Here is a 21,414-nt window from a genome sequence, read left to right on the forward strand (position 1 = left end):
GGGTGTAATCATACATGCAGTGTGCACAAGAGTGAATGGACTGGGAAAATGAATGCATTTAATCTCACCTGCCAAGAAAGTCTTTCTGTCCTTATCATCACACAGAAGTTATTCAAAGGTTTTTCTGTATTTTCCCCTTGTAGGGTTGAAAGCAGTCATTCCCCCACTCTCTCCCACCTTTTTCCTGTCTAATGCAATTACAATTAGGAATAAGGCAAATAATATATAGTGACTGTAAACATGTCTTTACTTTTGACTTACTTGTGACTTGACTTTTTCCTTTCTCACTCCATATTCCATTCCACTCTATTTTCCATTACCATTACCTCATTTTCACCCTCTCTCCTCCTTTGTTACTTTCCCATTAATCCCTCCATCTCTGCCCATCTGCTTCTCTATTCTTTCCCTCATCCCTTTTCTACTCCCATCCATTCCATCCTTGTCATCCTTATATTTGTCCTTAGAAATTCAGCCTCTCTCTGGCCTTTTTCAAAACCCCTGTTCTATCTTCTGTCCAGATTCCCCGTTCTCAGAATCTCCCCTCCTTTCTAAGGAACTCTTTTAGAATCCTGTTTGTTGCCCCTCTTGAAATCCAAAGAACACCTGAAGGAGGAAAACCTAAGCATTTACCAAGTTTTCAAGTGATGTAGTCCTGTGGGAGTGTGAATTAGACAGCCTAACACCTCAGAAGATTTTATGGAACCAATAATCTACCAGAGGCTCTGCACATACACATTTGACCTCTATATCTATCTTTTTCTCTGCTAGTTTTCCCAGTTGCTTCACTCCCAGCTTCTCTTCACTGAATGAGCAAGAAGACAGGAGAGGCTGCTGCGATATTTCTGCTGTTTTTGTGCACTGACTGCAAGCCCGTAAAGCTGTGGCAGTCAGGGAAGAATTGCTCTTATATGAAGCAGGCGTGTGGCCAAACCTAAGGTTGCTTCTGCCACATCTACTAAACAGGTGGTCAACTTGGGCTGAATGTATTTGGTAACTAAATGCATATGCAACTAAAAAGTGGCAGGGGTGCCATTTCCTAGTGTTGCTGAGAGCAACAGAATCACCAGAGCTGGCTCTGCTCCAACATCGCAATATACCTTACTGGTGCTACTCAGCACTTTGAACCCTGCTGCATGTCACTTTTTAACTGAGAATTTTACATTTTAAATTAGCTGCTACCTCATGTGAGCTATACAACACTACAAACGCATTAAAACACCGATGGCACACTACAGAAATAGGTTTTATATAATTGATAAAGCCATGAAAGAACAGATTGTCTCTGCCAGCTGCTACACCAGCTGAAATAGACCTGTGGTAATTACACCAGTCAGGAAACTTCACTAGCACTGAAAAATATTACCAAGCCAAAAATGCAAAAGCATGCCGACAGCAATGCTAAAAAGTCACGGGAATAAGTCTCTTACAGCTCTCTGAAAGACTCACTGTAAAAAAAAAGAAAGCCAAAAACCCAGGGCAAATGCCAGGGAGCTTGTAATTATAATTTCCAATATTGCTATTTTCATCAGGTTGAACAGCTCATACTAGACACCATTCCTCATGGTGCACTGCATTTTATATCACTAGAAATCTCAGGGGAATCAGGAGAATAAGATAACAGTTACTTTGACAAAGTGTTTATGATCTGCCTCAAAGGACTTTCCTTTTTTATTTTTTAAAGGGTTGGTGTTCAGCTGAAATGCTGAACTATTTAAAGAAGGGAAAGAGTGGCTAAGATTAATCCATAATCCACAAAGAGAACTTACCTATTTACTGCCATACTTTCCAACTATAAACTGTAGCTGTTCATTTATGAATAATTGTCTGTAGTCATCTTTACACTGATAATTACTAGCATTTTATTTTCTGATAATGCAAAAAGTAGTCATAAGCTTTGATAATGTACTCTCTGGATGATGCACATTTACCATGAGGTCAAAAAAAGGCTGAGCCATAACAAATAGTGGTATTGGTTATCATGGATGAAATGCAGTTATCACTGATGAAATCCATCAATTTATGGATGGCAGATTGTAAATACTGCTGCCCATGTTAGATGGGATATTCCACTCCTCATATGGCTCCATCTCTTGGGAGTTCTACTCAAGGACACCTCAAGGACATCTGCTTATGTTAAAAGAAAAATAATCCGTTTCCTGGAGATACTATAATTACCCTCACATTAAAAGATAGTAACGCTCTCTTAAATTTCAGGAAGATGTAAGTGCCTCATGGTTTGCATTGTTAGAAAAACAAATTATATACTAATTGAAAACAAAATCCTAAATATAGAGTGCTACATTTGTCTTTATTGAAATTATCTCCTATAGTTTCAGCTCATTTCTTCAGTTAGCCATGATATTTCTGAACTCTGATCTTATACACCAAGATAAAAGTTCAATAACCATTTTCTCTTTCCATCTTCCAAGTTGTTTATGAAAATATTCAACAGTACTACATCAAGGAAACATGCTTGTGAGCCTCCCTCTGCTCTTTATCTCTTTATACTGCCATCTATATGGCAATATATCAGAAATAAGTACACTCTCAGAAATTTTTTTAGCTTGCTTGTATCTAGATCATATAATCTAGAAAATATTATATGAGATAAAAGTCTTATTTAAGTCAATAGGTGATGTGTGCTGATTCTGTGCCATGGACAAATATATTCCCTGCCACAAAAGAAAACGATTGATTTGACATGATTTACTTTAGACAAATCTGTGCTGACTCTTGCTTATGTGTACTCACAAACTGCCTACAAAGGGTTTGTTTGTTCTGCTATCTTTCTGACAGTTAAACTTACCTATAATCCTTGGTCTGTTCTGCTACTAAAAAAAAAAAAAGACTAAATATTACCTTCATAAGTTCTGGAAGAGTTATCATTGAAAGGATAGCATAAGGTCGCTCTAACCATTTTTCCAAATGCTACAAGATTAATTTTCTAGTTTGGCTATATCTAGCTTAACTAAGCACTTTCTAAATGGTTTGTTCTTTAATGTAACTTGAGGTCTTACCATTTTTCAACTGCTGTTAGCTGCATACAGTGCAGTTTTTTAGTGAAAACTAAAGCAAAAAATGTCACTAAAATTTCCCTTTTCAAAGCCTTTCATAAGAATGAAAATTTAAAGACTTTCTGTAAGTATGATCAAAGTCTACAAGATCTTGTGAGATTATTATACCAAATATTGAGATCTATGTATAAATTATATGTATTTAATTGTAAATTCCTTAAAAAAATTCCTTCTTATGAAGATAGCCTCTTATTGAATATATATATGTATTCCTAGAAGATGAGGCTGATTATTGCTGTGGTCTCCAGATGCTTCTTTAATATGAATAATTAATAATTTACCTTAGGCAAAGAGGATGGTAGCTCAGATGTAGTTTATGGAAAAATTGGAGGTTAAATTTAAAAAATGGCAAGATACGAATAGCTTAATCAAAGCAGCAAATGACTTCCCTGTTAGACTGTAAATTTGGGTACTGAAGCTGTTTCAGAGAAATAGGGTACATGCAATCTGAAAGACTTTTGAATCTTTTCCTAAATTGAATTATAGATCTCAGTAACATGCATACATTTTCCAATACATCAAATAAGCAAAAATGGTGTCAGTATTACTATACTGGCAAATGGCAAGCATTACAAGAGCAGATCTAACACTGCTCTTTCTGAGTATTCTCACAACAGTGAATTTATCCAAATTTAGTAAAGTTTCCCACTAATAGTATATGAGCGCAGTCTAATTCAACATTCATTATTCTTTAAGAGTTTTAATCATAACTTACCTGTGTGTCTGCATTTAAAACTTTGATTCGCTGTGTGGAGATGAACAGATCCACTTCAGTCAAGGCCTGGGAATCTCCCTCTGAAGTCTAAAAGACAGATGCTTTGTTACAAGGGGAATTTTAATTTCCTCTTTAGAATGACAGATTCACTGATCGCTTCAAGCATAATGTGATGTGAGGCAATCGCACTGTTAAACCACTACAAAGACAGCTATTCAAAGGTGTTTCTAAATACATGCAAAGAATGCATTTATTGCATAGAAAGAGTGAAGCATACTCTGATTTTGCGGGTAAGAGTAAATTTTCGGAGCCCGTGGGACTGACAGCTCAAGTACTAAAATTCTCTATTTATAGCCAGAACAGGAGAAAAAGTATGGCTGTTTCTTCCCCACTGTCTCATCAATGCACTTCAGTACTTGAGGCACTGGAATTGAGAAAGTGACTTACTCCCCATCCGCTGCTTAGCCCGTACCATCTTCAGTGAGCTCACCAAAAAAAGTGCAAGCTGGTACTCAGTACTGTGGTGGGTTTTAGGTTTTTTTAGATTTTTAGTTTAGTTTTTTCCTAGAAAATAAAGAACTGAGCGCTGAACTAATATTTCTCTCATATTACAGAAAGCCATCAGCTGACTTTTAGACCTCAACTTCTGAGCACTGCTCACTAGGGAAACAGTTCCATATCCCATTAGAGAATATGGTCACAGAGCAAGTGGGATTACAGTGTAATGCCATATGGTTTCCTAAGTGTGAGTCCTGGCTCTGCCCACGTGAGAAAACAGGAGAGAAAGTGGCAAAGCAGCTGCTACCTCTCACTGAAGCATCATCCAAGAGCTTACCTAATACTCTGAGTTCAGCAGGAACCTATTTATTCCTCCAGGCTACTTCTCCACAGTGCACTATTGCAACTGGTATTTAGCAGCACCCATGTTAGCAGCCTCAGAATAAAATGGCCACAGACTGTATCACCCTGTCCTAAAGGCAGGCATCAGTCTCCAGGTCAGAGACTGGTTCTTCAATGAAACAGTCCAAGGAAGAATGATGTGTTTGCTGCTCTTTTCTGTAGTTATAAAGGCTTAGCTATGCCTATAATTCATTCAGTTTAATTTTATTTGAATTAAGTCTCATCCAGCAAAATACAAAGCAAGCACATACTTTGGCAGAGATTACTTGCATTGCTTTAATCCAAGACTATCAAAAAGAGCAAGATTAATTTTAGTGATATTTTTGTCAACTGTATTTAGTTAGCTGAAGTGTAGTTTTTAACTGAGTGAAATGTCTCCTGTATGAATTGTTCCAGCTACTACCTGGTAAATTTATTTTATGAGTTTTTAAATATCAACAATAATTTAATAAATATACAGTAAGTCACAGGCACAGCAAATACATCTTGCTGCTTTGGTTAGTAAAACAAAAATAAGCATTACATCAAAAAAAATCTCCCGGATAACATTGGCTGTATATCTGGACTAAACAAATCACAAGTATTCAACAGAAGAGCAGCAGACACGCACTCCAGCAAATGAACAATGAAGAAAATTAGTTCATTTTATTCCATCCAGTGTTCTACTACTTAACAAAGAAGAAACCAAAATGACAACTTTATGAGGACCCATAATGAAAGACACAACACTCCATGGAGAACAAGTACAACAAAAATGTAAGTAAACATTAGCATTCAAGAAAAACAGTTTACACACCGCTTTTTTCTTGATTTTAGCCGCCTTTTGCATCCTCTGAGGAGTAGCATAAAAAAAGAATGCAGACAGATGTACACACAAAGAAAGAGAAAAGACAGTGTGGGAAGTCAGGGAAACCTTTTGACTATGAATCCAGACTGTTAAAAATTAAAAATTTGGGGGCAGTAGGAAAAGGATGTGCAAGAGAGGAAGATTTATTTATATCTTATGCAGTTCTCAAGCATAACTGGATTTAATAGCATTATGCATGTTGTCGATTGATTACAAAAAAAATGGTACCAAAGTGTTGTCTGTTAACAGCTGCTCATAACATTTATCCTGCTAAATATACAGCAGTCTAAAATGACAGTACATGCACTATTTTAAACTCAAGGTTTTCTACCCATATTAATCATACATCTACATGTAATTGTTGAACAGAATGTAACTCAAGCTCTCTTCCATGACTAAAGTAGTCAAGTATCCCTGACAGATTAGGATTGCTATTAATACATGAAACAGTTTTTAGGGAGTTAATTGCAATAACAATTACTTACTGCTTGAGACATCACATATGCTAAATAGAAATTCAAAGGTTTGGAAAGTTTAAAGAACTGGACCTTTCTTGCCTTCCATTTGTTTCTAAATGCCAAATCAATCATCAATCATGACAGTCTCTTGCTAAGTAAATGATTTTCCCAAACTGGTTTCCTTCAAAAACATGCAATTTTTACCAATTAAAAATTGTATTGACTAAGTACAGAATTTTTCTATTAGCATTTAAATCTACCTCTTTCTAACCATGTGTTTATTTAGATGAGGTATTTACAGCAGATCCACAAAAAATTGTAAAAAAAAATCTCCTACTTGGATTATTAACCAAAAAAAGCATTTTTTCACACAGCTGTATGAAGCAGTCTATGCTACATTATTTACATAGAAATTGTTCACTGTAAATAACACCAAATCCAAACACAATAGTAATGAATCTTCTTGTCCTAAAAAAGTAATAATTTAATATATTGAGAGTAATCTTCACAATTTGTAGTAAGTTAAAGGAATTAATGACATAAGAGGAAAGCCACAGTCAAACAAATATCCTGTGCTTTGCCATTGGAATATTTCCTAATTGCAATCTGCAATTTGTCTTTAATACTTGAATTCTTCATACAGCTTCCAAACAATGTTGAACAGACTCTGGAATAATTTATATTTTGTTCCTCAGAGATGCTGTATGTATTTTCATAATAAGCACTAGAAACTAATGGTATTTACAGTACTAGATCTATATTCACATAAGTGCACTTCAGAACAGGTTTGAAGCTGCAGATCCTGTCCTGTTTAGAGATCAGCTGTCAAAGGATCAGAGAGTATTCTACAAACCATAAAAATCCCCTACCTTAACACGGCTCACTGCCTCTTGGGCCTGCATCATTCTTATGTTTTTGGAAGGGTTGCGCTCAGAGAGCAGCTGTGTAGAGCCCAGGTAATTGGCTGCAAAGATGATTCCATCAATGAGGTCTTCAGGTTCACACGGTCCTGGAACTGACGTGAAACATTTACAGTTACTGCCTTTCAAAAGAGGGTAGAAAGATGAGAAATTGAATAAAGGATATTGAGGCTTGAACAACCTTTTTAATACCTTTTCTAATATGAAACAGGTGAAGAAATCCAGTGCAAAATAAACAATGTTTTTCCCTATAATTATTTCCCAAAAAAACATATTAACTGAACATACAGTATTTAAAACGTTGCAGAATGGTTTGATTGTGGAATTCTAGAGGAAAATAATTGGAAATTTTTTGCTGCGCTGCACTGATAAACACATTGGAATTATTTGCAAGTTTCAGAAATGCTGATAGGTTCCTTTATCACAACTGTCTTACTGTTTATATGCATGACTCTTACAGTGCATATTACAATCATTCAACTTCTGCTTGAATGCAGATTTGTGTTTCCACATTTTTTTGAGATGTTTGTAGTACGCAGTCCCCAAACATTATCTCTGGCAAAAATACTGATGAACAATGGGCACAAAGGTGTACTTTGCTTCAGCAAAAGTCCACCGTGAAACTTAACAGTTAAGAAAGTTTAGGAAACAAGAAAAGTAGGCATCTTGATGCTGTTTAGTCATGTGTAAGGCCTGAATTCAGAGACTGATAGAAAATACAGTTCCCAGGCTGGTACAGATTGTATAAACTGAGAGCTGGAGAAACATGCTTCAGTACAGGAGTTCAATAAAACATTCATGGTCATGGCATCTGCACAACAGATCATACAGCCTTTTCCTCTAAAAGCAGGGAAGTCCCAGAAGGCAGGTATCGAAAAAGGAGCGCATGGAAAGAGTATGAAAAATTTCATATAAAAAAAGAGAGGAAAATAGTGGAACTTAAAAACATCTTGATATTTTTTAAATTTTAGCCTTCATTCGACAAAATGCCTTTGCATACACTTAGTAGTAGTTACATAGTGACTTCCGTGAGATTCTAACATTAACTTGTATTTTGCAAGTTGTTTCTTTCCAAGGATGAAAAAGAGGAGGCAGGGAGAAGAGAATAAAGGATAGGATTTATATCATACGGGGACTATGCTCATAATTTTCTTTATTCAGCTGTTAAGCTTTACATCTAGCTTGATTAGATCAACAGTAAAGAACAGTCATTCCAGAGTTCGGCTGAAATCTCTTGACAGTGAATATTTTCTGTTCCTCAACAGTTATATAAAAGAAATTTACTTTGAGCTGTATCAACTTGCCAAGTTGCTAACACATTTTTTTGAAGTGCATCAATCTCATGTGTGAGGAGAAAAATAACACTGAAGGGAGATGCTAATTTTTAAAAAGTTTTCTTGTAAGTGGATTAGTTCAGTTTATTTATAATCAACTGAATGTGGAAGATTAGTATGTGGAAAAGGAAAAATATACAGCATGCTATGCTGATGAAATTTACTGAAATAGTGGTTTGCACATATATCTTTTAGTGAGCATTCTTATCCCTCATTTTCCTGTTCTAATTTAGAAGAAGTCTTCCAACAGGAAATAAACTTGATTAAAAGAAGTGACTTTCTTCTTCAAGAAATGTTGCTGACACCTATACTTCTGTGCAGACCTCACATTCGCCTGCTGGAAATGTCAACCCCCAGCGAAAAAACCCTAGTCTTTGTAATTCAGTAATCAAAGTATATAAACACATATATATATTTATACCAGTCCTGCACTCTTCAGAGACCTGATATTAACTAACAATACTTGTGCAAAATGGAGCTATTTGTTTTGCTAGCAAACACTATAGTTTCAAGCTTCAGAAGGATAATTATATGCCACAGGAGAACACATTTTGCTTTAGATCATATCCATACAAATCCAGTAATGGTTAGGATCTTCATTATAATTCAGAATAGAATTCTGTGGAATTTAAAATTCTCAAAGTACTGGGAAAGAATAAAAAATATCATGACAATCTCCACTGAAAGTGTGAAAACCCTCAATGAAATCCTTGGGAAGCTACTAATTTTAAAAGTCACTTAAACTCTTCATGAAGGCCAAATCTTTCAATACCTCTAAAAATGATCCTTGTTCCTGCAGCACTAATTCACTGAAGGAAATCAAAGAAAATGAAAATTCCACAAAAACTCCATTTACTGTATCTCTGTTCCTCTTTGCTTACATTTTTGCACCATTACATTTTTCAGCAGATGGATGATGTATTTTATATGGTACCTCTTCTGATGATGTTATTCATACATCTTTTCAGGCCTAAAACTTAGTCTCATACTTCTGTACCTCTTTCAGCATGCAACAAAATATTAATGTTGCATCATACTGACGTCTTGTTTCTAAGGGTAGCAAAGAGGGAAATTAATTAAAGATGTGAATTTAATGTTAACATAGCAAAACTTCATTAGATACCTGCATCAACACGCTCATTCAAAATTAAAGTGGCTTTAATTTTGTTTTCCTTCATTCACTTCAAGCTAAGTAAATCAGGGTAAATTGAATCAAGGTTGCTTTAACTCTGAAATACGCTTACCCACATAATGCTTAAATCCCTTTAACTAACCTCCTTTAGTAGTTAATGTAGATTAATTTTCTTGAAATATTTTTCTGTGTCTGAAGACAAGTAAAATTGCAATTATGGGTACAAATTCTAATACAGTCATTACTACATCAAGCAAAGACCAGGATTTGTCAACAAAAAAAGTTGTGCTGGTTATTTAAAACATATCAGTTCAACCCAAAAGCTCGGGTTGAACTCAGGAAAGCTTGTTTTCTCTTCAATTATTTTCAAGAATGTAGAATTTAGCCCACTTCTGGTTATATCAGTGCTTTGTACATCTTTGAGCAAGACATTTTTGTCTTGATTTCCAAGTAATTGATAGGCTACATCAAAGGCACTTTCCTTTCAAATACATGTTTAGAGCTCTGTTTTTACGTATACACTGCTCGCATCTCCAAGCATGAAAACAGTAATCCCCACTGTATCTTAGGGGTCTGTAAAAGTAATGAGTGTTACAAAGGAAACAACAAATTCTTCTCATGTCTTGGCTGTTTGGTGACAGAAATGGTGTTTTTAACTCATATGTCTGAAAAACTTCTTGAACATGGAAATAACCTAGAGTTTTAAGCAATTTTATTATCCTAATTTTATTTATTTGGATTCTTTAAAGATTGGGGGTTTTTTGGTTGGATGGGGTTTCATCATCTCATCATAGCATTAGAAAGTGTTTTTTTGCAGAAACATTATACTAGCAACAAATTCTGCAACATCATGTATAAAACAACAGCATGTATAAAATGCTTACAGCAATAGCTAATATAGACACACACCACACCCCCCCCTCCCCCCCCAAGGCTTTTTGGCCAGAAAACATTTCCAACATACATTTCCCATCATGAAGGCAATGTAAGCAATTGTCAGGTAAAATAAAACATCTGTTTTAAGGATGGAATTGTATTGAAAATTGCCAGGATCAAATTGGGTTACCTGAGTGTTTTCTTCCCTTATCTCTGCCTGCTTTAAATAATATAAAAATGCAGACATGGCTGAGGTCACAGCTCATCAGAGTACTTAAGCATGCCCTTGACTGTAAGCATGTGTAAGGCTTACTGATGAGGAAGGGAAGAAGAAAGAAACAGACTTGAAACTTGAAGATTAGTTCAGTGTGAAGAAAGATTGGAATTTTATGTTGAGTATTGGTGCTTAAACATTAGATAACTGTTTCTGAAAAATCTAACTGTAAATTTCTGCATTATCTTATCAATACAATAGAGAGTACTTGGTTTTCTGCTGGTCTATTAATGCAAAAAGTATAAACATATTTCTGGACTAAGTAGACTAGGTCTAAACATTTTTAAATTAAGTTATCTTTTGTATTCATAAAATAAGAATACTCATTCAATAATTCAGCATAACTGAATTTAATAATCTGTTAGGAACATATTTTTATATTTATCTAAAATCATGTGTAAACCAAAGATTCAGACAGTATTGAGAGACTGCACTCAGAGCACAGAAGGACTTTCAACTTCCTGCTGAGAACCATCATATTCCATGAAGCCACTGAGACCTTAGGATGCATGGCACTGCAGCAGATTTTGCATAAGGAGTAAATGGACACAGGGCATATGTCACCTTGCAGAATGCCTATCTAAAAGTTCCGTATTTTGGCTGATTTCATTACTTCATCATGGTTGTGACTGTGCAAGGGAATGAGATTTATGGTGATAGGACAAATACAGAGAGCAAAAAAGCCAGAACCCCTGAACACGGAAATAATTACCACTACAAGCATGTAGTGGTACTACTACTGAAACAATTATAATAGCAAAAGGACACATTTCCAATATTTGTTGTGCCTGTTATCTAATTTGTTTTTATGTCCACATGGCATATGAAAAATATTAAGTATTCATAGAAATATAGATATAGCTACTGTAGTTAAGGAGTCATGCTGAAAGTTAAGTGCCTGAACAGCTGAATATGAATATAACCAGAATATGGTTGTGGCATCGCCATCAAAGCTCAGGGAAGAACAGGGAGTGTTAGCTGGCAGAATCTTTTCTTATGTGCAATAGGGTCCTGTTCCTTTTGGGAGTCTGCATACAAATTAATAATAAAAACTGTGTTTTTCCTTTGAATTCAGAGAGCAGTCATGTTAGCTATCATAAGCTCCTAGTGAGCTACATATTTATTTGTATTAGACAATGCCATATAATATCTGCAATAGAAAAAGCCTAATAGATAGCTTATCCTCACATACTGTGCAACTATAGAAAAAAATCAGACAAAGCAAAATGATTGAACTAAAAAAAAAAAGTATTATGCTATCCAAAAGAGTATACTGACCCCTTTCCAACAGAGTAGTGAGCTGACTGGTAAGAAAAGACATAACCTTTTTATCTCAATAAAATTAAAATGTGCAGTTGTATCTGCAAGCACTGTGAGAGGTGAATTTTCTTGTCTGTTTTAAAGCTCTACTCATGCTGGCCTCCCTTTATAGTTGTCCACTATACAATCAATAGATGCTTATTACAATGTATCAGCTTGCTTTCTTGTCTCTGCCACCTTTGGGGAATGCATTTAATTTACCTCTATTTAGGGCCTTTAGCCAGTACACGCCAAGTGTTATGTGTAATTTCCTTCAGGTGTCAATCTGTGTAAAAGGGACCATCTTTGAACTTTCCATTTGCTCTAGGCTCTTCAAGGAAACGACTAAAAACAGAAGTTGCTAGTCAAGCTGATGAGATCAGGGAACAGAAGAAAAATTTGTTGAACATTCTAATATTATTCTAAATTGCAGTAAGTTTTCCCTGAGTTGAGAATGGCATTAGAAATCAAGTTTTTAACATGCATTTATGGTTTCCATTGTTGGGAAAAGTGTGTTCATGGCAGATCTAAGGGGTCAGATTCTTAGGAGTTTCCTACTGCCTTTTCTCACTTTACGGTGTAGACATTTCCCTTGCAGGAAGAGCTGTATGCATTTTCCCCCTACAAAGTTCTTCAGCTGTCTGTGAATCAGAGAATTATAATGTTTTTAAGTATAATCCCATTTTATCTAAGCCCACCTTCTTGTGTTAATAAATTGACTTATTTTTCTCCAAACAGAAAATACGTAATAGCAGTGCAAAGGAGATTGAAGAAACACATGAAAGCATGGTTCTCCTAAACAGAGGACTGGATTACCAATTTTTTGTCAGATCAGGAGAACCCTTCCATTTGTGCCAACAACTGAGACTCCCAGAGTGCAATAATGGGCGTCATATCAAAGTGATACAGAAGCTACTCTGAACAGTTAAATGACTCCTTCCTCTGTACAAGGCCATGAAGAACAGGCTTCTCTTATACCTTCATAAATCTCCACCCTGCTGGGGCCCACTGTTACTACCTTTTTTACCCCCTTTCAGATTTGTAGCTGTGTCCATGTTCACCTTAATCCTTCTGAGAGCTCTATCTGCTCCTCCTTTTTATCACCACCAGGCTCCAATTGCCACAGGGGGGGATGAAAATGTTAAATACTTCAATACTTAAACTTTTCAGCTGTATTCTGTTGGGTTTGACTGGTTTTTAGAACTGTGATCTTTAAAATATATTAAAGCATTTGTTTCCATTTTATCCTACTTCAACTATGGATGATGTAAAACTTACCATCAACAAAACTTGGAAATGAAGACACTTTCTTTGTCTGTTGAGAAATAAAAATGGTATAGCTGTAACAAAATCATTTTCACAAACTGAAGTGAATTCATATTAAACAGCTGACCATTGTTTATGAAAAATCAATTTTTTCCGTATAACTTCTGCATAGCCACCATTTAGGACAGTGAACACATTATACCACAGTAATTAACCCAACCTGTTACATAGTGCTGTTTACCTGGAATCTCAAAGCATTTAAGCAGATCGCACCACACAAAAAAATAAGGGAAGGTGGGGGGAAGAACAGGAAAATGACCTAGAAAGTCATCTGTCAAATGAGCAATACAAACCAGCAATTCCCAGTCCAGTAGTTTGTCCACTAGATCACATTGACTATTAATGATATCCCAAATTTCCAATTAAGAACACTTAACAATATTTTACAAAGCAAGATTCTGGGTCAGTGAATAAAAAGAACTGTCCCTGATTGCACAGTACATAGCATTACACTTAGTCTCAGCAGGGGCCACAACAGTGCTCTTTTTATGCTATTGTCTCTATTCTCAATAAACAGATATAGTCCTTCCATTTGCTTGTCTTTTCCAGCCTCCTCAGGCATTCCTGTTTCCAGGAAAGAGGCCGATTTCTCCATTATGGGAAAAGGCTTTAGAAATGTGCCTCTTCATTAATGTAACAGGCTACAGGCTAAATATGTTCTATGTTTTTGAGATAAGACTTCTGCTTTTAAGTCTGAATTTCATTTCATTGTGTCTAGCCTCAAGCATAACCTCATTCTGCATTCTTACATGTCTTCTTTGCTCCAGTCTTCAGTGACAAGAGCAGGTCTGCCTATCACTGCGTCTTTTTCACAGCTGACTGAGCCAGGACACATCTTACCACAGAGGCCACTCAAAAAGATGTGAATCATTTCAGCCTTCAGCACTGAATGATATGCTTGATATTAGGGGTTATTTAAAGAGAATTATTCCTGTAGGAATTAAGCAGTCCTTTGGTTTCAAAGACTGACACTGGGGGCGGCAGGGAGGAGCATGTGAAGAAAGAAAAAAAGCAGAAGCCAATTTATTTTCGATGCTACTTTTGCTCCCCAATAATTCAAAAAGATAATTTCTGAAGTGTTCTCCCTATTCTGTATGTCATCAGAAAATTTTAGGCTTGAGTACATGCCGTGGACAATTACATAAAATGGATGTGGCAGCAACAGATTCATTGGTATAGTTCAAAGACTTTTTGGAATATGCAGATGTGGTATTTATTGTCAGTTCAGGAAAAGAAACAGAGCCTAAGTATGTATGTGTGAGAGGGAGAAATCTGACAATTCGGTGTCTCCTTTCCCTCGTGGAAGCCTTACTGCAGGAAGATAGGCAGCAGAATGGCCTAATGGCCTAAGGTACCTACCTCAGGTGTATTATTATTGTCAACTGGTCCATTGAGGTCTGAACGCTGTTGCTTCCTTGGCTGCTCTAAACCATTGCACATCTGTAAGAAAAAAGAGAAAGGATTTCAAATCCTTTTACATTCTGAAAAGCTTCAAAACAAAGTAGAGATTTCAGTGGAAGTCCATGGTGCAAAGATAGTGAGAAAATTTTCACCAGATTAAATTACATTCAGAAAATGTTAATAAAAATTTATAAAACATTAACATATGAAACTGTATTTACCATGTTCTCCATTATTTTACGACAGTCGTTGTTCATGAAGCTGTTCTGTGTAGTTATTTATACGTATTTATCTGTATTTATGAGGAATCAATATTCATTACTGAAACTGAAATATCATAACGTGATATAACAGTTGGAATTTCCTATTGTAATTTAGCAAATGAGAGATTAATATAAAAATGTTGAGCTGTTTAATTACAATAAAAGATCTACTTTGATGTAAATAATAAGACATTTCAATTATCATTAAGTAGCAGTTATGCTACTGATTTAAATTTAAACTAAATGATTTTATTTCAATGCAAATTTTTCACATTAAATTAAGCCAAATGTTGACATGTTCAGATTGTTCAGAAACCAAAGCCAGATTTTTAAAATGTCTTTATGCTCACTACTGGACAAAATCAAAATAGTCCTAACGGCCACTTCTGATCTGAAAAACAGAATCCTAGCACTGAATATAGGATTCTGTGTTCATGGGAGATATCTCATGGCATCTCCCTCCTTTTGGGCCACACAAATCTACAGGATGCTGGCAGCACAGCTTCAGGCTTGTGAAGAAATGTAAAAAAGAAAATATAAAACCTTACACAAGGAAAATACTAAGTCTTTTAAACCATGGAACACTCTTTTTCTTCTAAGTTCCAATATTCTCAGGGGCAGAATTTCTTCTCCAGACCTGACACAAATCACAGAACACCAGCACCCGGCACAGGGAGCGCCTGCGTCCCACGCATACCAAGAAAGTGAAGTTTTCATGACTCAGAGTTTCAGTGTTAGAAGTCTGGAAAACCAAGGTGATTTCTGGAACAAATTTTTATAGTTTAGGATATTTCACTTTTCTTTTTTCTCAGTTTCTCCATTATGTATAAAAAAGAGTGACTAGATGCCACTGTCATTGTAAGGCTTCACAAATAAGAACTTGTATCAACAATTGTGCAAATGGAAAACACTGAGCCAGTATTATTTGAAAGGGTCAGCCTGAATGTTACATGTGAACATAACTCCTTGTCTTTTGACTTTCAAATGCAATATGTAGCTGTAATCAAAGAAAGTCTGCATGTTCATCTCTAGACAAATTATTCCATATTGAGTAATATTTAGTCAGCTGAATGAAATGTGCCAATGAAGCAGGCACATTAGAGTGATTAGCTCAGTAATGCTAATTCTCGGGTAAGACAACATATAGAAAGCAAAAATTCACCCAAGTAGTAAGGCAGGATTTTAGGAAAGAAAAGACTTTAGGAAAGAGATACACACAGAGCACCAAGACTTGGGGACCCACTGACTACTGCCCTGTCTACATGGCTGTAGTAGCTAAGAAGCCTACCATATCCCTGCTTATCAATGCTATTCTGTTTGAGATAAGACAAATCTAATTATATTGCATGGCTAAGCTAATATGGAGCAGTATGTGTTGATGTGCAGTGAAATATATTGAGGTAAACAAATATCTAGAGGGCTTTAATATAACAAGCATAATAATCATACATTATTCCCTAAAATAGTAGGATTAGATCAAGTATGCTTTAAGCAGGGAAAATGACATGGCCACAATGAAGATACATTAAAGTGTAAACAGTGACAGCAAATTATTAACTCCAGTATGTACAACAGAATGTTAATACTTTTAAAGCTTTGTCAGTTCTGATTACCACACACTTGACTGAACTGAAAATGCACCTGCATATAAAGAAAGAATTGGTTGACTGGTTTAGTAAGCATACCCTGCGTACCGTAAACATTACTGAAACATGTCTCTGTCACAAATCTTACATGTCAATGGACTTATTCAGCCCTGGCGATCATAATAGCAATCATGCTCTTCGGTAATAGTTGCATATATAATTCCATATAGTCTTAATATAAAATATGACTAAACACTTGGATAACATTTCATTTTTAAATTGTACATAGCTGTAATTTACTGGAGTTCCTATTTTCAGGATTTTAGGAATATAAACAAGCTTTGCTTGTTTATTGTTTCCTAGTCACATACGTAGTATATATTTGTCACATATGTAGTATATATGTTGTTATTGTCTATTGGCTGGGTTCCAAAGAGAAGTCTGTGCAGAAAACATGATGAGTTGTGATCACTCCCATCACCTCTACAAGGAATATAATAAATGTTTTTTACTTACTATTTGGTGTCTGTACATGAAGGCCAATTTTTTTTCCCCAGTGTTTCGCCTATGTGTTTAGGAGCCCCAGTCTAATTAGGCAGAATCTCAGGTACAAACAATTCTTCCATTTCTTCTTTGCACATCTGTGCACACAATATGTTCTACCTCTGGCTGATCTATTAACACTCTGATCTTTAAAAGTGTTGTGATGGGGAGAAGAGGGTGTCACTGTGAGTGAGCACTTCCTCCAAACAAACCTGAGTAGAATATCACATTCTTGATATCTTCTCAGCTTTGGAGTGTAAGCACACCCTATGTCCCTTCATCAGCAGCATGAAATACCAAGTAGTCAGTAAGGGGAGCTGTGCCTGTCCGAAACTTTCTGTGCCCAACATTTGCCTGCAAATATGCGGGCTGTTACAATGACCCTTTACAAAATAAGGGTTGAGATCTTCATGCTAAAGAAATGTTTGCTAACATAGTATCCCAGAAAGCAAGGGCAGAAAGAAGTACAGGGAGAAGGGCTTCCCTATCTTTCCATAACACAGTGTCAAAGGAGAGAACTATGCAGAGTAGGCATGGCTGTATCTCCCGTACACAGTTACAAACCATGTAGTCTTGTGCATATGGAAGGAGATGCTTCTAGACCAAGGGTGAAGGGACTGTTTTGGAGCTTCTTTATGGAATCATTTTTAGAAAACATAAATTCTGGTATTCAGTGTGGGCTGGAAGTTGGTTCATGCTCCCAGGTGATCTGACCAATGTCAAATAAATTATCATACTTGATACTTGCTTTCTTCATGTTTCTTACAGAGTTCCCAATTTATATTGTTAAGTGTTACGATAGCTAGAAAAATCACATTTGAGGGAAACACTTGTATGGTATTATAAGTACTCTGACTTGCAGTTTAGAATAGCTCCTAAAGCTAAACCAGAAATCTGGAACTGACTGCACACTAACACAGGGGTACAGCTGTGTTAAAAGTCTCTTATCCTAGGACAAGATTCTGGTAGGAGGACAGATTCTGCAAAGGAAAGATATAAAAATATTAAAATATTAAAGGTGTAGTGTTATTAATACTTTTGCCTCTGAGCAAGTACTGAGGCAGCATCCAGCATCATGTGAAGGAAAGTGAGGCAGCAGAAAATGCCATCTTTAGGCTGAGAGGATAAACAGACTCTACTTATTTGAGGTGACTGAGGCATCTATGCATATCTTTCAGAAATAAGCTTGCAGCTCTACCCATGCCCTGCCTAGCCCTGTCCTGATGGCTAATTGCCAGGCCTGGGGCCTCCTGGGCCTCCCTTCTCCCACCAATCTTGCAGCACCCCTCACAGCCAACCAGGCCCCCTTTATAACCACCCCTTCCTGCAGTATAAAGCTTCTCTTAGCTGGAGGTAAGGGCTGGTAATGATTGAGTTCTGCTGTTTCTTAACAATACTCGTTGTTTACTCCAGTGTAAGCTCTTTGGCTTTTCAGTCAGAAGCTCATCTCAGCAATATTGTCCTCCTCAAAGTTGCCATCTGTGATCCTGAATGCTGCTGTGGTGCTCAGTGCTGATGAAGCACTTCCCTGCTGGAGAATGTTCTGCTGGAAACCAGCAGGTTAGTCCCTTTCTTGATTTATTCAGAGGAATAATTTGTCTGAGAGAGGAATGAAAGATTAATTTTTTTCAGAATTGTTAACCCTTTTTTTAAAGAGTTGGTAAGCAAGCACTGACTGCAGCTCAAAGGTGTGGTAAGGCTTTATTACTATGTTTAAACATTTGAATAATTAGGCTTATGATCTGTACCTGCCAATCTCTTTACTAGCAATCCTGTTCAAATATTATCAAATAATGTGTTCAGAAACCAATGTACTGGCTTATGTACTTTGAAACTCATCTTGAAGACTACTAAGCTTCTTGGAAAAGCGATGTTTTGTGGTAGGTTAACTAGATTATTAAGTCACCTGTTGCACAAGTAAACCAACAGAGCTAATTGACTTTTCATCCAGGTTTGTTGTCTCTCTCTAGAACAAAGGTAAAGCAGATGGGTATTGTTACATTTGTCACTTAAGGACAAAACTTCAGTTTCTAGTTTCAACTTCTGTGATCTTCTGTTGGTTTCTGAAGACCAACTGGTATCATTGGTATCTGGTATCATTGGGCCATGTGTACTCCTGATATTGAAACACTACTATGTTTATAGAAACACATCAAGGTGCATCTAAAACATCTTTTTTAATCAATAGATGGTAACCTAGTAACAAGTCTATTATGGTGGTACTATTTCTATTAAACTACATGACTGAAATAACTTCTCTCACAGATGCTGGTGATTTGTAGTGGGAATGGCTTAATGTACCCTTACTGAGCTGCTGCATTAGTTATTGTAACATCAGTAACAAGCTATTGTCAGTAGGAGCAATTTGACCCAGCAGGATACACTTACAAAGGTAGAATCTGAACGAGTCAATTCTTGACTAGCTGAAGGATTTGATTTTGATCACAGAAAAAAAGGCCAGATGTCACACTCTATTCTCTCACAAAGATTCCATTACTTATGTGCTAATTTAGAGGTGCTGCTAGTGCATGTCAGAAGTGAAGAAGAAAATATTTGTAGAAAGGAGTAATTCCAAGTAAGCAAGTCAAGTTAGAGTATGGAACTGGTGTTATGAAAAGAGGAGTCAAAGTAAGTTTAGAGACCTAAACATTCCACAAAAGAATGTCAATACTCTATCCAATTTCAATAAACGTTAAAACAATCACCAATTTACTTTTATCATCTTAAAGAACTAAGAGGTTTTTTGTCCTTGCATATATTTAAAATTGAGAACCAGCTATGACAAGAGTTTCAGAGAAATAGCTGTGCTGAATGGTGCATTTTTATGTAGATGTAATTTGGAGTGCATGCTGCCTTCTGCTTTAAGCTTCCCAGAGAAGACTCTGTCACTAATGCACCTTTTAAGTAAGAGGCATTGATTTTGCTGTCTCCTGGTGTTGGGAGTTTATTGCTGAAGAGCCATGACTCGACCAATTAGCACAGAGAAACCGGTTTTGTTTGAGGATGTTTGGACTGTTTAGTGCTTTTCAGTAAGTACTTAACACTTGCTAAGTTTGGGAACTGTCACTTAGTAATAGCTATTTAATATTTCTGCCCCACAGCTGCCTAGAACACATGGGAGAATGCAGCAAGCTTTTTAAATACTCTTTATTCACACCCATTTGTGTTTTCCACAAATTCTATCAAATGTATCCCATAATACTCAGATTGAATTCCAGTAAGACATTCCTAAGATACAGGTTTTCTAAAATGCCTATCATCTTAGCTGCTTCCGACTGTTCTAAGGGTGAGATCTTTTAAGGACAAAAGACTCCTGGATTTGGGCTCTTTACAGCAGCAGAGCACTGTGCCCATGCCAAAAGAAGGGAATAAACCTCAAGTATTTTTGTCAATACTGAGCTCTAGTAGTACAGGTAAACAAAACACAATTAACAGCACTGATGCGTGCAAAGCTGTTGGAGAACAAACTGAGACAAAAAAGACTTTGTAAAATTTTCTTTCACGAACTTTTTGTTAGTGATATTTTATCTGTCTCTGAATGTCCATGTTGAAAAAGTGTAAGGGCATAGCCTATATAAAATTTGTGATATGAGACTAACACTGCAGAAGCCTGTGGGGTCTCTGCCATGGGAGTTTGTATGAGCGTATTTGGTTAGGTTCTCAAATGTATGCCAGAGATATGAAAGTATGATTGAAAAATGAGAAGCAATAGGATTCACATGTCACAGGCAGCATCATTAAGAAGTAGACATCCCTCTAAGGTCTTCCTCCTTAATGGTGATAATGGCAAATCCCTGTTTCTTCACAAGGGTATAGGTGAAGGTAAGGGTGCTGGTGCTGTTAAAAACTTTCTTTTATTGTTGGTAAATAGATCTGTTTGAATAGGGTAGAAGAGAATAAGCATACTCAGGAATCTGCAGTCTGAAATCTAAGTAGATGAGACATGAAGAACAAAGGGCGGATTAGACCATCAATGCTCAAGCGTTGAGTCCCATAGTCATTTTTAGTCCTCACTCATCAGAAGTAGCTCTCAGGCCATGCCAATGCCAGTATTTCATAAAAGTATGACTCTAGTTAGGATGAAAAGAGTAAGCTCTGCCACATATGACGTTGCAGAAAGGAGTAATTATTTTAATTAAAAGTCCCATTAGTGCAAAAGACATCTTCCATCGGTATTTTCAGCTGCTGTCCAATGTTTTGCTAAATTTTTTTCTTGACTGCTTCTACCATTCTTTAATTACGCTACCTGACTGTATAGAGTTAGCATTAACTTAGTATTAGTAAAATAATAGGCAATGCTATAATTCTCTGCAAATGCCTTATAGGTGCAATAGTAGAAACTAAAGTTCCAAATGCTGTCAGGGAGCAGCAGCATGGGCCTGGGACTGCCCCATACAATACTGCTTTATGGGAAGGAAGCAGGACAGGATATGTTGCAGTGAACTGATCTGGAGACAAGTTTTTTG

General features: G+C 36.4%; 1 protein-coding gene across 12 annotated transcripts in view; it reads right to left on the reverse strand.

Moving 5' to 3' along the window:
• The window catches only part of APBA2 (amyloid beta precursor protein binding family A member 2), a 110,364-nt gene that overhangs the window by 19,649 nt on the left and 69,301 nt on the right, over window positions 1-21,414 (reverse strand). For 10 of the 12 annotated variants that reach the window (XR_012043886.1, XM_072870827.1, XM_072870829.1 and 7 more), the window contains 4 exons: window positions 14,515-14,595; window positions 13,108-13,144; window positions 6,864-7,036; window positions 3,790-3,876 (listed from right to left, as the gene is read on the reverse strand). Coding sequence is in view for 11 of the 12 variants with exons in the window: in XM_072870827.1 (XP_072726928.1) it covers window positions 3,790-3,876; window positions 6,864-7,036; window positions 13,108-13,144; window positions 14,515-14,595 (378 nt within the window). In the remaining variant the exon portion in view is untranslated. The remainder of the gene's footprint in view (window positions 1-3,789; window positions 3,877-6,863; window positions 7,037-13,107; window positions 13,145-14,514; window positions 14,596-21,414) is intronic. The other 2 variants (XM_072870832.1, XM_072870830.1) reach the window with 1 other exon arrangement.

Source organism: Ciconia boyciana, chromosome 8, assembly GCF_034638445.1.
Source record: "Ciconia boyciana chromosome 8, ASM3463844v1, whole genome shotgun sequence".
In the NCBI taxonomy this organism is placed as follows: Eukaryota; Metazoa; Chordata; class Aves; order Ciconiiformes; family Ciconiidae; genus Ciconia; species Ciconia boyciana.